This window comes from Argiope bruennichi, chromosome 11, assembly GCF_947563725.1.
Source record: "Argiope bruennichi chromosome 11, qqArgBrue1.1, whole genome shotgun sequence".
In the NCBI taxonomy this organism is placed as follows: domain Eukaryota; kingdom Metazoa; phylum Arthropoda; class Arachnida; order Araneae; family Araneidae; genus Argiope; species Argiope bruennichi.
Window position 1 is genome coordinate 82,153,587 of NC_079161.1, and position 15,761 is coordinate 82,169,347.

The 15,761-nt window shown below is 25.0% G+C and overlaps 1 protein-coding gene across 1 annotated transcript; it reads left to right on the plus strand.

The window, feature by feature from the left end:
• The first annotated feature begins 645 nt into the window (after positions 1-645).
• Positions 646-1,556, plus strand: LOC129957099 (alpha-crystallin B chain-like). Its single transcript, XM_056069245.1, has one exon. The coding sequence runs from the start codon at positions 833-835 to the stop codon at positions 1,379-1,381; it is 549 nt and encodes a 182-aa protein (XP_055925220.1). The 5' UTR covers positions 646-832; the 3' UTR covers positions 1,382-1,556.
• The last annotated feature ends 14,205 nt before the right edge of the window (positions 1,557-15,761 follow it).

Genomic DNA, 15,761 nt, shown 5'->3' on the forward strand with positions numbered 1-15,761 from the left:
AACAATATTTTGGTTTCGTGTAAATATGATTTCCCATTTAACTAATTTATTGGGATCTTTCATATATCATTGAAAAATAACCGGTTCCTAAAAAAAATCCACCTAGGGAAAATAATATTTGTGAATTATAAGTTTTAAAAACCATACAACACTGAATAATTGTAATATAATAATTGAATCGAAAAGAGTCTGAAAGAAATATATTGCTAATAGGAAATAAATAAATAAATAAAAATATACTAATGTATAAACAATCTCAGTTCGGAGAATTGGCTTTTCATAATCAATATTATCAAATATTTAAAAATTGAAACAAATGGGAAAGTTACTTCAACATAACCTCGCTTTAATATCATAAAAGCCAGAAAGAGAAGAAGAAATTTATCCGTAATGAAAGTGGTATTTAAACTTAAAAATTATGAAATGAGCTTATTTGGAAGCAAATGAAAATCGATTACTATCTGGATATTTATAATTTTTTACTCTTCTTATTACTTCGATTTCATGACAGAGGAGCAAGCAACAGGAAGCAAGACGTTTCGAAAAAGCAACCCTTCTTCTTGGCATCCTATTGGCGAAAATCCTGCTCATCTGCTTTTTCAGTTGGCAACCCTACCGTCCAATCAGATCTGACTACATTTCGAAACTCGCGCACCGTCTGGAAAGCTCCAGAATTTCGATTTCTACTATATAATTTTGGGCAAGAAAGCTTCCCGAACATAATCTCTTCTGGTTTTACTTGGTGAAGACTTGCAATCTTCATTCTTGTTTCAAGTTTCGTATCGCTGAATTTTGGTGCAGAGTTTTTGTATTAGTTCGTGTACCGGCAAAAATGTTTGCGAGGTTACTCCGTGATTTGTATGATGCTCCTGAATATCGATACAACGTTATGCCTGGTTTGTTGTTAGATGATTACCCATCCCAGCCCCATGTTCATCTGAATATTATTCGACCTCGTCCACAAACAAGTGTGACTTCACGCAGATCTGAGGGTAAAAGAGATCCCAACAAATTCCAGGTAATGCTAAATGTTAAGCATTTCCGACCTGACGAAATTGAAGTAAAAACTGTCGACAACTGCGTTGTGATACATGGCAAGCACGAAGAGCAAGCAGATGAGCATGGATTTGTATCTAGAGAATTCACTCGTCGTTATGAACTACCAGAAGATGTCGAACCTCATACGGTGACATCATCATTGAGTCAAGACGGCGTTTTGACAATCCAGGCGCCTAGAAAGGTACAAGAGCCTCCACCCAAAAACGAGAGAATTGTGCCAATAACCATTCAACAACCGGCAGCTGTCGAGGAAGCGCAGAAACAACAACAGCAGATTCAAGAGCAGCAGGCTGCTCAACAAAGTGCTGAAGAACAGCAGTAACTGTTTTCAATTTACATTCATTCTTGGACTGTGTAGATTATTCTTTTCTTTTTTCCATATTGTGAGCTCTTTGTGATTTATGTAAATTTGTTGTGAAAAGACTTTTTTTTCATATGCACTTGTGTCATCTAGTCTTTGTCAAATGTGTGTTGTATTAATAAATTAATTGATGGAAGTAAGTTTTTGTTTTTATTTCAACATATCTATAAAGATTTAATATTCAGACTTAAATTTAATAACTTGTATTTTAATTACTTCATTTAATTTCTGAGAAAAATGTTTTATTAAATCGTTTATAGATTTAAAAGTCATATTAGCTAACAATGGAATACTAAAATTAGAGAGAGAAAAAAAAAGTTACAAGTTTAATTTTATTAAACTACCGAAATGTCAATAATGTTAATGCTGGTAACTTTAAACATTTTTAAAAAGCAACTTTATTATGATGTTAATCTTCTGCAGTTATATAATGGTAGCTAATATGAAAAGATTATTTTATCGTCTCAATAAAAATAAATATGATTAAATATATATCAGTTCATATGTTAAAGGCTTGATGTAATTTTAATATGGAGTTAAAATAATTTTTTAAGGATATAGCAATAGAATGAAATGTTTTTTGTTTAAATTAATACCTAAATTTATATGAGGTTAATTAAAAAATGAGTTTTTAAGTAATAAAGGAATTGAAAAAAAAAAACTCTACTGTAAATAATAAAAATATGAATTCATTTTTTTAAGGGATATTAAAAATTAAGATTAGATAAACTGTTAATATTACAATGAATTTTATTTTGAAATTTTTTAACAATTTTATAATATAGATAAAATTCAATCAATTAATCAGATTATTTATATGAAAGTTGCAAAAATGGTATAGGTAAACTACTAGATTACTTACTTAAATTGAAAATATTTTTCTATGATAAAATTTAAGAAATTTATTCTTAAATTGAGGTTGGTACTTTAAGGCCTCAATAAGAATGATCTCTATTACTCTTTAAAAAGAGAATTGTGAAAGAGATATGAATTCCCTTTATATCAGAATTTTGAAAATGTCCTATTTAAATATTATTTCTTGTTATGAGCTTTTACATGATAAATTGCAAAAACCTGATGGTAACAAAATAGTTTAATCAATTATAATTAAGAATATGGATTTTATAAAAAAATATTTTGCTCCTCAATATTATATATTTAAGGATATATATAAAATGAAATAAAAATATATAAAAATGAAATGGATATTTAAATAGTAATATAACTAACATGTATATAAATTTGATAGAATTACTTAAATAATAACTATTTGATAAAATAGGACTATTGCTTAGAAAGAACATTAACACTTTTATTAAGTTTCAATTAAAATTCTGAGAATTTATGAAACTTGATTTTTAGTAAACATTTATTATCCAAGAAGTCGCGATGTGCTAATTAGGTATCTTTCGATGTGCTAATTAGGTATCTTTAGTTTTAACGGCGAATGTTTTTTATTCCTTTTTCATCATTTGCAATTTATCAAGAGTATCACACTGTAAATATTATAGTATTAACAAGTAAATTTTGCTTTTCCTTATCCATAACTATGTTACTTTAATTTATTGATATTTTAAAGGTTAATGAAGCAGATTTTTTAAAATCAATTCTCAGGAATCATTATTGTGTTAACATCCCTCTTATTCCTTATAAAGAGGGTTGTTAAATGATTTAAAATTATTCATTTATATTAAAATGGCTTTTGCATTGCCATTATTAATTATTAAAAAAATCTAGTAAGTTAGAAATCAAAATGTCATAAATACTCTAATTTCCTGTACAGTATTTGATTTCAGTAGAAAGATCAATTCCAGTTATCCAGAAGCCAAATTCAATAGCTTAATTTTGAAATAATCAAAGTGTATATCTTCTGCTGTAATACCAAAGGTGAAATAAATAATCATTTTAAAATAATCTTTTTTTTTTTTTTTTTCAGACTACAGAAAAAAAATTTTAATTTTGCATTTTAAGTTGTTGAATTAATATTTTACTTAATTTTTTTGTAGTAGATACTGTTTAAATAATGGACCTGATGCATAGAGTTTTTATTTGCCTAACTTGTAGATGCAGAATAAAAATTATCTAATATTTATGAAAACTTTTTATATCTTATTTTTTAATGATTAATTAAACTAATTATATTATTGTTGAATTATTTTTGGCCAAAAATTTGTTTAATAACTTCTTTAATTGTTAATAATTTATTTTATAATTCTGATGATCAATATCTATTTCTGAAAAAATATTTTAGGAAATGGTTAAATAAAAACTCGGATAACTAATTAAATAAAAGTACTTGATAATGTGCTACTTGGACACAATACAGTGCGCAGGATACATTTCAATTAACGGAAAATTGCATTATACTTGGCTAAGGTGACCATTTTTTTAAAATCTGAAACCAGGACAACATGAATTTTGACCAGTCACGCCCAGATTTTATAAATTTTTATCAAAAATTCACCCAACGGCCAACCTGTATACCAAAGTAAATAAAAAAGTTTTAGATATCAAAAAATGTTGCGTTTATTTAAACACAAGAAATGTGAAAACTAAAATATGATTTTACAATATAAAAATAAAACATAATAAACATAACATGATAAGCCATACCTAATATAATAACATAATAAAACATATGGAGTTATTTAATTTAGTTTGTTTTTTTATATTTTTCTGAGGAATGAATTGCTTTTAACAAATTTTTGTTTTCCTGTATAATTTCATAGAATTCCATACAGGTTGCATTTAAATTATTTTTGACAGTCAACAAGGATTTCAAAGTTTCCACTTTCAATTAGGTTTTCTCGCTAGTCCAGATGTTGTTTAATAAAGAAAAATCCCGTTCGGTCGGTGCATTAGTTCCTGGCATACAGAGGCAATACTCTACCAATTTGCCAATATTACTGGACACATCATTTTCTTTAAAGGCTTTAAAAATTTCAATCCACCTATGTCGTGGCGGTCCTGCTCATGTGACACCTGACGATATCACATGGAATTATCAGGGTTGCCAGTTTTAATTTTATTATTTTTATTTTATTACTTTTTTTGTTTTAATGTTTTCTAATCTAAAACCAGTACTTTTCGTGTACTGGTTTTGTTTAATGACTAACCAGGACTTATGCCCTGAAAAGCATTACTGTACTGGTAAAATCAGTACGAATGGTCACCTTATACTTGGCATGAATTATTAAATGAAGCTATACTAGTTAAAATGTTTAGTTAATTTGAAACTGCATATATAGCTAGTAAAATAAGTGTTTTTTTTTCCCTCCAAACTCTCAGTCTTTATTTTCATACACAATGGCTCAACAATTAAGAATACACATTGTTTTTTGTGCAAATTAACACTTTGTATGGTTAATAATGTGCCAAAAATAAATTGATAATAAATTTTTTGCAAAGGCATTATACTGGGGACATTTTAATTTGTATATATATTTATACACACTCACACAAATCATATTATTTATACAACTTTAAAATTTTATAAGTTAAATTTTGCTGCCAAAAATTTGTGAATTCATTTATGGAAAAATATATTTTAACTACTACTAAGTATTTTTTACTTGACTCATATCCTAAGTTTGTGAAAACTTTTCAATAATCATTTTTATGTGATGAAGTTAATTGAATGAGTTTAAAGCCAAATTTTAAAAAGGTAAATGGATCCTTGAAGAGAAACTAGTATTGATGTAAGAAAATTTGTATTGAGATTATTTAAAAAAGTAAAATCTTATTGTGAAATAGTTAAAATTGTTATAGAAGCCATGTATATGTCTAGAAAATTTTAAAGTGATGGATTGATTGAAAATAAAAGTTAAAGGGAAGGAAAAAGGTATCCTGAGAAAGGTTTCAATAAAGAAAATTTTAAAAGAAATTGAATCAAGATCCTAAAGTGCAGCCAAACTTGCTGAAAAAACTCAAATCATTGGCAGAAGTGTAAATACCGTAACTGTGCAAAATGTAATTAGACAAGCTGAATATAAAAATTGAGTTATTAGAATGAAACTGTTTATTAGCTTATAAAATCAGAAAAAGTGCTTGAAGTTTGCAAAAACTCATCAATTGAAGATCAGTAATTCTTAGAAGAAGGTTATATTTAATGATGAAAGTAAATTCAATATTTTTAGCAGTGACAGCTGCCACACTGCATCTAGAAAGCCCAATGCCCCTAGATCCTAAAAATAGAATTTTCATATTCCAGCACTACAGTGACTTCAAACACATGGCACATTATGTCAAGATGTGTATTTTTTATTGTAAACTACAATTACACACACCTTTATACTTTCCCAACATCAATGTCATAGAAAATCTGTATGCTGCTCACGAAACGATAGTCCCAAAACAAAATCCATTTAAAGCAAGTGTTATGAGAAGAATGGATTGAAATATTTTCAGATACTACTCAAAAGTCGGTCAAATGATACCATGACATTTCGGAGACGGTATCAAAGTCAAAGGGCATGCAACTAAATGTTGACACTTTTTTTGTATGTGATTGGTGTATTTTCAATTTTTTAAGTAAAAATCTGCATATGTTTATTTAAAATGCTTTTGAAATTTCTCATTTGAGAGAAGTTTTTTGTTGATTATTCTTACTTGAAATAAAATCATTTATTATACATAAAAATAAAATCACGATTGCACTTCTTGGTGTTATTTATATTGAATTCTGATGTATTCTCAGTTATTTCAGCCACCTGTATATATCAGAGATAAATGCATCTTGTAACAAAAAAAAAAAAAAAAATCAAAAGCTATAGAGATGTTAAATATAGCTTGTGCAATGTAAAATTCTCCCATGATATGAAAAAAAACTAGTCAAATTTTCTTTGCCATGTCATTTAAATTCGTATTATTCACGAATCGTTAAATTTCATTTAAATAATAAATTTTTCGTGAAAAGTAATGTAAGAAAATTTGGATTTGTGTATTTTTAATTATTAATATTAGTTACAAATACCAATTTTAAAGATTTAAAATATTCCTATTTAATCATTTCCTTTAGATATTTTCCTATTAGCTTGAAAGCAGTTATTACTAAGTATAAAGTAGTCATGAAATTTAACATTTTTCTTAGAGTGGAAGTTACAAGTCTGGATTCAGTCATATTTGCTGATGGAAGACCACCAATTTTTATGGTAATTAAAACACATTAAGTTGTGTATTCACCTGTTCATTATGTAAAATATAAAGAAAATGAATATTTTTTTTTTGCTATGTAACTTAAAATATCCAGAAGTTTACTTAAGGTGTGAAATTTTTTGAATTGCTTATAAAATTGTTTATAAAAATCAATTCTATATTAAATTAATTGGATAAGATAAAATAGTTTATTCCTTATTAAATTCAATTTGAAGGAATTTTGTACAATTAATTATACAAGATTCTTTGTTTCATAAGCATTCAATATTTCTACTGTAAAGATTTGCGGCATCTTTTTAAAATGAAGTTTGTTTTTATTTATAAATTTCTATTTAACGAATTTTCTTTATACCAAAGTTTTTACACAGACGATTAAAAATAGAAACTTGAATGTTCATACTATCTAGCTGAAGTCAAAATGAATAATATTTTGTGGGGAAGAACACTTACATGTTTTCATTTTATTGAATATGAAAAAGCACGATAAATAATAAAATTAGAAGAAAATTTCATCAAAACATTTATTTAGAATAAAAATTATTTACATATATAAATATGCAACTATAAACAGCAAAAGCAAGAAACACATTTACAGTCTAACCACATCAATTTAAAATACCAAACATAAAAAAAACATACAAAAGTTTCAATCAACAAGAACTTGACAATGCACAGTACCTTTGGCACACCCTTGAATCAAAATAAAGCCATAGTTTTATATTTGAATTTTATATTAATTTATTTTTAATTGGGACGGTAGAGTTTTATTTCAGCTATTATTGTACTTCCAGTTAGTTGCATAAAATTTGTGATGATTTAACAATATACAGTTAGTGTGCTATTTTTCATCCTTTATCACATGTTTTGGGCTTAATATATTTTATACATCAGGTATTGAAATACAGTTCTCTTTTAATGAACACACAGGTATTTGTTTCTGTTGAAACAAGATAAACATATAGATGGGGAAAAAAATCGTAAAAGTAGAATTTTTAAAATAATATATAATGATTAGTAGCTTCAACTAACACATTTGCTGCAGCAGTCATATTTGAGTACACTTTGCAATATCTCGCTTATGTTCTAGTAACTTTGCACTTGCGTTTTCTTTTAAAACATGCAATACATAGAAATGAGAGCATCTCAGCATGTTCACTGAACATGGTAGTAGGAATGGGAAACATCCTAAGATACTCTGTTTTTCAGAAAGGTAATAAAGAGTATTCTAACATGCTTGCTGTAGCAAATATATTAATCAACATTGGTGGTACCCACATAGGTTTTTTGATATGAAATAAAAACTTTTAATATAATTATCTATGGAGACACTTTAGTCTTTAAGTATTGCCATATTTAATGTTTTAATATTGAATTCAATTAAAAAATCAATCCCCCCCCAAAAATAATCAATGAAATAAAGATGGAAAGTATAAAAGATATTTTGAATATCAAATCAGTGCATACATATTTATCTCAACATTTTGTAACATTACATGACAACAATTCAAATGATGCCAAAGTTGTATGAGAAATATAACTTAGAGCCATTTAGCATCAAACTGCATATTGTCCAACACTGCAATATGGTATGTCATCATTTTTTTTTTTTTCAACAGGATGAATAGTGAATTTTAAAATTAAATTATTGCAATAGAAATTATTGTATCATGCAAGCATGATATGATTCCATTGAATTTCCTCCTTCCCTACATATATTTTAGAAAGTGTAACTGTAATCTATGCCATGACTCTATTAATATTTGATAATAATATTATCTGGTAATTTATAATTCAAATATATTCTGGGGATGCAAAAACAGCAAATTTTATGCCTTTTGAAGAAACAACAGAATTTTCAACAAAATCTAGAATCTTCAAATACCTAGAAATTATTCTTCAGATCACAAGTTGTTTGCAACAAAATAATAGTAATACCTTCAGAATTACTCAAGAGAAAAAATATCCAAAGGATGCAAGATGCATATTTTTTCAAATATTTAAGTCATTATGATATATTCATAACACTCTATAAGTTATTTGTTATATTGAAATGTTCAAAATGTAAAGCTTAAATTTGAATAATAAATTAATTTTTGATCTAATTGTAATGAATCATTTGATTTAATTTAGTAATTCATATATTAAAATAAGTGAATTTGGAATATTATCTAAAAATTCATTGTAGCTATTTATTAATGCTTAAAATACTTTTAAAATCTCAAATGTGAGAAATACCAGATTTAACATTTATATTTCTTAAATGCTTAAAAATTTTTTAAAAAAATTATGAAAGAATTTAGTTAAGTTTTAGAGATGAAATCAGAATATTTACAAAATGTTATTATTTAAATATTATGAAAGGGGGAGAATAATACTTAAAATCTGAAAACTTGAAATAAATGATTATCAATTCTGGAAAAAATAAGTAATTTCCAATAATTCCTTACATGCAGATTTTGAAGGATTTTGTTTTCTTCAAAAATTGCCTAGACTAACAAATAAATAATAACAGATCCTCATGTTAATGATATTATAAAAAATGTTCTATTTGTAACAATATTGCTATCACAATAAAATATATTTCTTCTACTTGATACATATGAAATACATCAAAGTTCAATCACCTAAGATATTTAGTAAGGTTTTAAAAAATCTACAAAACAAATGAGTGATACAGTTTTTTTTTTTTTTACAAGAGATATCAATCAATAAAAGCACATTTATTTACAACAGAAAATAACAATTGTCAGAATTATTATCAAACTACATTTTGTTCTGAAACTAACCCAGAACTTAGAAACTATATGTAAAAAACAGTCAGAGATAATTCATCACATTAATATATCACCAGGTAAATACATCAAAAACTGTTATTGCATTTTTTTAAGAAATACAAATTGGTTATACAAAACTGTCACATAAAATACTTTTACTAGGAATTACAAACTATTCACATAAACCACTTTTATCTACAAACAAAACACACATTCAACAGAAAATGCCAAAGAAAATTACAATAGTATTTTAACTCACACAGTTTGAAGAAGGAGTTTAATATTTATTTTCAAATATACTTATTTTTTGTCTTCATGCAGCTAAGACGATACATGTTCAATGGGGAAAAGGGGATGTTAAAGATAAAGTACTAAATGTAATAGGGGAAAATATATATCTGCGATGTGAGTATTAATAATATAAATATATGGTTATCTGTTCTAAAATAAGTCTTGTTGACTTTCATGAGTCTTGTTAAGAATATAATTATGTATTTTGAGTTTCAACACATGCATTTAAAGAAACTGAGTTAAGGAAGTTAACAAGGTAAAGAGTAATTTCAATTAAACCTATTTTTAAGGTGCAAAATTACTTCAGCCCTTTTTTTTACAAAAGAAATTACATAATGGTTTGTGATGTTAATTGGTTCAAGAGCTATATTTGGCTCATGATTATGAAATATATTCATGAGATGTTACAGACACAATTAATTATTCTTCTCATATTGCATCTAATTGCAGTCACTCCTCGTCTTGCAAGATATACAAAAGATATAAAATTAAATTCTGCAATGCATTTCCTGTCTCTTTTATAAATTTAAATTGGCTTCATTTCAAATAATTTTGTTTTTAAGATACATAAATAGATTCCCTTATTTTATTCTTTTCTCAAGATTCTGTTGAAAGTGTTTAAGACATACACAATACCACTGTTATGAGAAAAGCCTCAACATTTAAAGTTGTTTTAATATATTAGTAACCTGTTTTGAAATAATAATGTTAGCATTTTGAGCCATGGTCAAATAATGACAACTGAATGTGAGCCATCAAACATTCCCTCTCTTCACTGCATATGCAGAAGGACATTTAATTTTCAATATCAGATGTAAGATGTATCAGGCCTTAATGATGAAAAAATAATAGTTGGCAGTAAAAAATCTAACTCCAGAAACAATCTGACCCCAGAGAGATTTTTTAATAAGTTAAATAATTGATTATAATATATTAATAATTAATAAATAATTATAATAAATAAATAATTGATTTAATAAGTTAAATAATTGATTGATTGAAGCAGTAATTAAAGCATATTAAAATAATATTCCAGAATTTTGTCAATATTCAAACAATTTAAGTGAAAGAAATATTTTTATTTCTGAAGCTTAAGCAATTAGACTCAGTTGACAGCTCAGGAGGCAGAAGTCCAGTTGAAATAATTTCTAATGTTGCCTCAAATTCATTTTAGATTTTTTTTTTTTGCAAAATGTAATATTGCATTTTTAAATTTATATATTTATAATTTATTAAATGAATAATTTTCAATACATAGTGCCTAGCACAGGATATATAAGATCAACCTCACTTTTGTAACTAAAAAACTGACAATTTTGAATTACGGCCAGAAGAGATAATATATATTATTGCCAAGATTTTCTTTATTATAAAGAAAATTATCTATTGTGCATTTTCAAATCAATATTTTTTTTTCTCCAAATTCATGTAATACTTTTTACATATTTAATACATAATTAAACACCTTCTTCCTAATTTGTTATTCAACTATGCATTAAAAAATTAATACATTGTTAAACATTCCACTGCCTTTTACAATCAAAACACTATCCACTTACAAAATATGTTATATATAACAATTGTTTTAACAGTTTTCTACCACTGACTAAAATTAGAGAAGATAATAAATTTACATAAAGATGTTATGTAAGATAGAAAGCAAGTTCAATATCTACACACAATATGTAAACAGGCATCTTGACCACTATGTAATTATGCAAAAATTCTTTTACAAAATGCAATATTTAACTATCTACCTTATAAGGTAAAAATGATATTTTTAAAACTAATCATGTGACCTGTAAAAATTTCAAATGAATAAGTAGGTTTTTATACACTGTAAAAGAGATAAAAATTCATAGGTTATCAATACATTATAATATAAGAATAACACTTTTAATTAATGTAAAATGAAGCTTGTTTATAAATAAATATATATATATATGATTAAAAGAACACTAGGAAAAGCATGGAAAATTAATTTTAAAAAATAGCAAAAAATAATAGAGGTAGAATTTTGATTAATTTAAATAAAAATTATTCAATAACAAATTGGAGATTAATAAACATTTCTTAATAGATACTTGAATTTGATTGTACAATATAGGGGGAAAAAAAAAAAGAAAGAAAAGGAGATTCATAATATTTTCTGACTAACATTTCAACTGACCAAAAGAATAATGAATGATGCATTTTAAAATGGACAAAAATGAGAATGCATTTAAAAGAAAGTATAACAGATTAAATAACATCAGTATCAGTAAGGTCCATAACAGCATAATAATATAGTCTCATATCTATAAAAAAATCTAGTAATTTGTTAATACCTTACTTAAATACCGTCAGTAATAGTAAAACACTTTTCCTCAATTAATGATATGTCTCAATGAAAATGTAAGATGGATTTTTTAAAATAACATATTGTTATTGTTTGTTTGCTTTATTTGTTATGTTACAACTGTCAGAGAAATTTTGAGATCCTAATAAATCATATGCTCCTGCAACATTCTTTTTTAAATTAATAAAATAATTAAGAAAACTGATCAATGATTTATTTTAAATCCTTCATGAAAATTTACCAAATAACTATATCAATTTTTTTTTTAAAGTTATCATGAAACATATATATATATATATTATAATATAATGTCCTGGAACATTTAGAGACATACTTAAGGGGGGGGGGATGAAGGCTTCACCTTATTTTATCAATTAAAAACTGGATGTAAATCAGAAAAAGCTTAGTTTAAAATAATTATAATGAAATGAACAATGGAACAAAAAATAAGCTTTTTTTTTCATAATTTTTAACTGAAACTAATTTTTTTAATACCTTCAATTTAGTGACATTTTTTGTGAAATATCCGAAAAAAATTATAAACATATTTTTAAAAAGCTAAATTGTATTAAAGAACAAAAAAAAACAAACAAACATAAAAATATAAAATTCAAACAATCCAGAAAATTTCTAAAAAAATAATGAAATTTTAAAATAAAAAGATAGATTTTACAAAAATATTATATTGGAATATATTAAAATTTAAATCTATGTTCCAATTTTCATTTCTTAACACTTTTTTTCTACACTTACATTTTTCATTAATCAAAAGTTACGAAAAATTATATTTATGTCACTAAGAAAGAAGCATTTCTGAACATGGTAATTTAATTTCAATTTTATTTAAATTTATTTCAGGAAGAAAAAAGAATATATTACAATAATGAATTAATCTCAATTTGCATTTGATTAGTAATCAATTAGAGTAAAATTAAATTTTTACTGACTAGCATCTGTATCAAAATTATGCTCGAAGACGCAAAACACCTTAAGCTGATTTACAGTTTAAAATGTTGGTCCCTGTTAAATGCAATATTTGAAATAAAATAAATTAACCAAAATTTTTTTCTATAGGCTGTGTATTTCACACACATTTTGAATATTATTGAAAAATGATAATACTTATCCATATTAAATTTCTAAAAAATTTTAATAATTTTTTTTCACTATATGTCTGTTTGATTCCATGTCAGATTTTCTTTGATATGTTTTTCACAAAATTTATAGAAATTATAAGCATAAAATACATTATAAAAATTGTTATATGGAAGCAAATTATTTTAAAATTAAAATAATATCTTAAATTTTATTTGAATTTTTAATGTAGCAGGTTCCAGTTTTGTTTAAGTGTAACTCAATAAAGAAGCCCCATACAATTTTATTTCTACTATGCATTTGAACCCACTAAACATTAATATAGAATTTAAAACATTAATTGCTTACACAAGACAATCACAAGTACTTCAATATGCTTTCAATATACATTGAGTACATCTAATAAGTCATTTATTCAGCTATTCACAAGATAAAAAATAAAAATGGGGAATTAAAAAAAATAATAAAACAAGGAATTTAAAATAAAAAAAATCCTTGTTTTAAACAAAGCATCTTTGGGTTATACACAATAATTCACTGAAAAAAAGATCACACAATTTGTAAAGAAAGAATAATTTTACAAGTTTTATGGAAGAAATATTATTTATACAGTTCATTTATATAGAATATTGATTGTTTATTGCTCACAATTGTATAAATATGTACATTTAAATAATCACATATAAAACATTGAAGATTAATGTAGTATATTAATTTAATGTAGTTACTAAAAAAACATAGCAACTGCTTCAAAAAGAACAGGAAAAAAAAAAAAAAAAAAAGAAGGGTGGGAAAAAAAAAAAAACTACAGGAAATTTCAGAACACGAATGCTTAAGAATATTGCTGAAACACTTAAAAATATTAATGAAAGGGCTACCTTACTTAAAAAGATTTTAATTGATTATATTTTTGAAATTAAAAAATACAGAGGAGATAAAAAAAACATGTTAAGAAAATAAAACTGACAATTTTATAGTGCAACAATAAATAACTTTTCTTACATGCTAATGTAAAAATATATTTTGCAAAATATTTATTATTTCTGCTCCTGTATTTTTACAATGGTTCCCACTAACTTCATGGAACAACCCATGAATTTAGTAACTTCATGAAAAAAGCAATGAATTGGCACCAATGTAATAAAAAAAGAATATTTTGTACATGAAATTTAGTAATAAGGACCGAGTTCCATTTCTATTAAGTCTTTTTACATTGTTTTTATATGAAAAATTATAAATATTCTAATGTAAAATTCAATCATAGCAAATCAAATAACTTATAGTGGGAACCATTCTTTATAATAGTTAATAACTATAGACATATAAGAACTATCAATAACAAAATGTAAATGCTCTACAATTATAGGTAATTTATTGCTATATATCTATATAAGGGCAGATATTATATACAATTTATCAAAATTATAAAAATATATATTGACAATGAACATCAAAAAAGGAATAAGTAAAAGACAGGGGCCTGTCAAACTTGATACTAAATAAACATTTTGTTTCATAGAATTACTCAAATTGACTAATATTTAAATTCTAATTCCAATTCTGTTCCAGAATAATTTCAACAAAATACCCAGTATTTAAGTTTAGATCAATATCTATACTTTTACTTGAAATTTCAGTCCAATACCTCCTTGTGAACTTACAGATACACGTCTATAATTATCTATTTAAATATTTATAAAGCAAAATAAATATTTCTAAATATTTTTTTTAACAATCCAAGTAATAATTTGTTTTGATGGGATAACTTTCGCCTTCAGCAAGGATTATTTCAAAACAAGATTTTTTGAATATAAGCTAAAATTCAAAATTATAATAAAGGTTATATCCAAATACTTTCCTAAAATGTATAAATAAATACTATCAGCTTTAATGTTTAAAATAAAAATTTTTGGCTCATTGACTTAAGATAATTAAAAGAGTGAAGAATTCTTTCTTTTTTTATAATTCTCCATTTATTTAAGCTTAATTATTCATATTAAAAAATAGGCAATTCGATAAATAACTTTTGAACATTATTTTGGACTACTATTTAAAAGGCGACCTTGAAATTTCTTTAAGCCATGTAGCACTCTCATTATCTAAGAAATAAAATTATCTTTGAGAACATGAATATTAATTTAAAAATTAGTAGTTTTTTAGTTAATATGTTACAATATAAAATTCATAATATATTATAATCTAAAGAACAAAAATGATATTTCTAATTTATATAAAATTGTCTACAGTACAGAAATTGATACACTGACTTATTGCTATAATCCAAATTTTAAAATATCTGTTATTTTCAATAAAAATGCTTAAGGGAAGAAAAATATAAATTTTCAGAAGATAATATATTCATTTAGCAACCAGGAACAAACTACCATTTTTTATTTTTTGGATACAAAATTTTAAAAAATTAAAGGAGATTCAAATTTTTAGTGTAAAGCATCATCATGTTTTGGGTCACATTAATTTATTTTATTCCATTAACAAAAACTTACTGTTTATCAATGAAAAGATAATGTGCATGTAACAAATGTTTTTAATATCATCACAGAGTATATGCTTATAAATGCAGTGAATAAGACAATAATGAGAAGTAATGTTGTGAAATATACTTACATATTTTCAAAATATTATTAAAATTAAAGAAAAAATTTGTATAGAAATAAAACCAGTATCATAA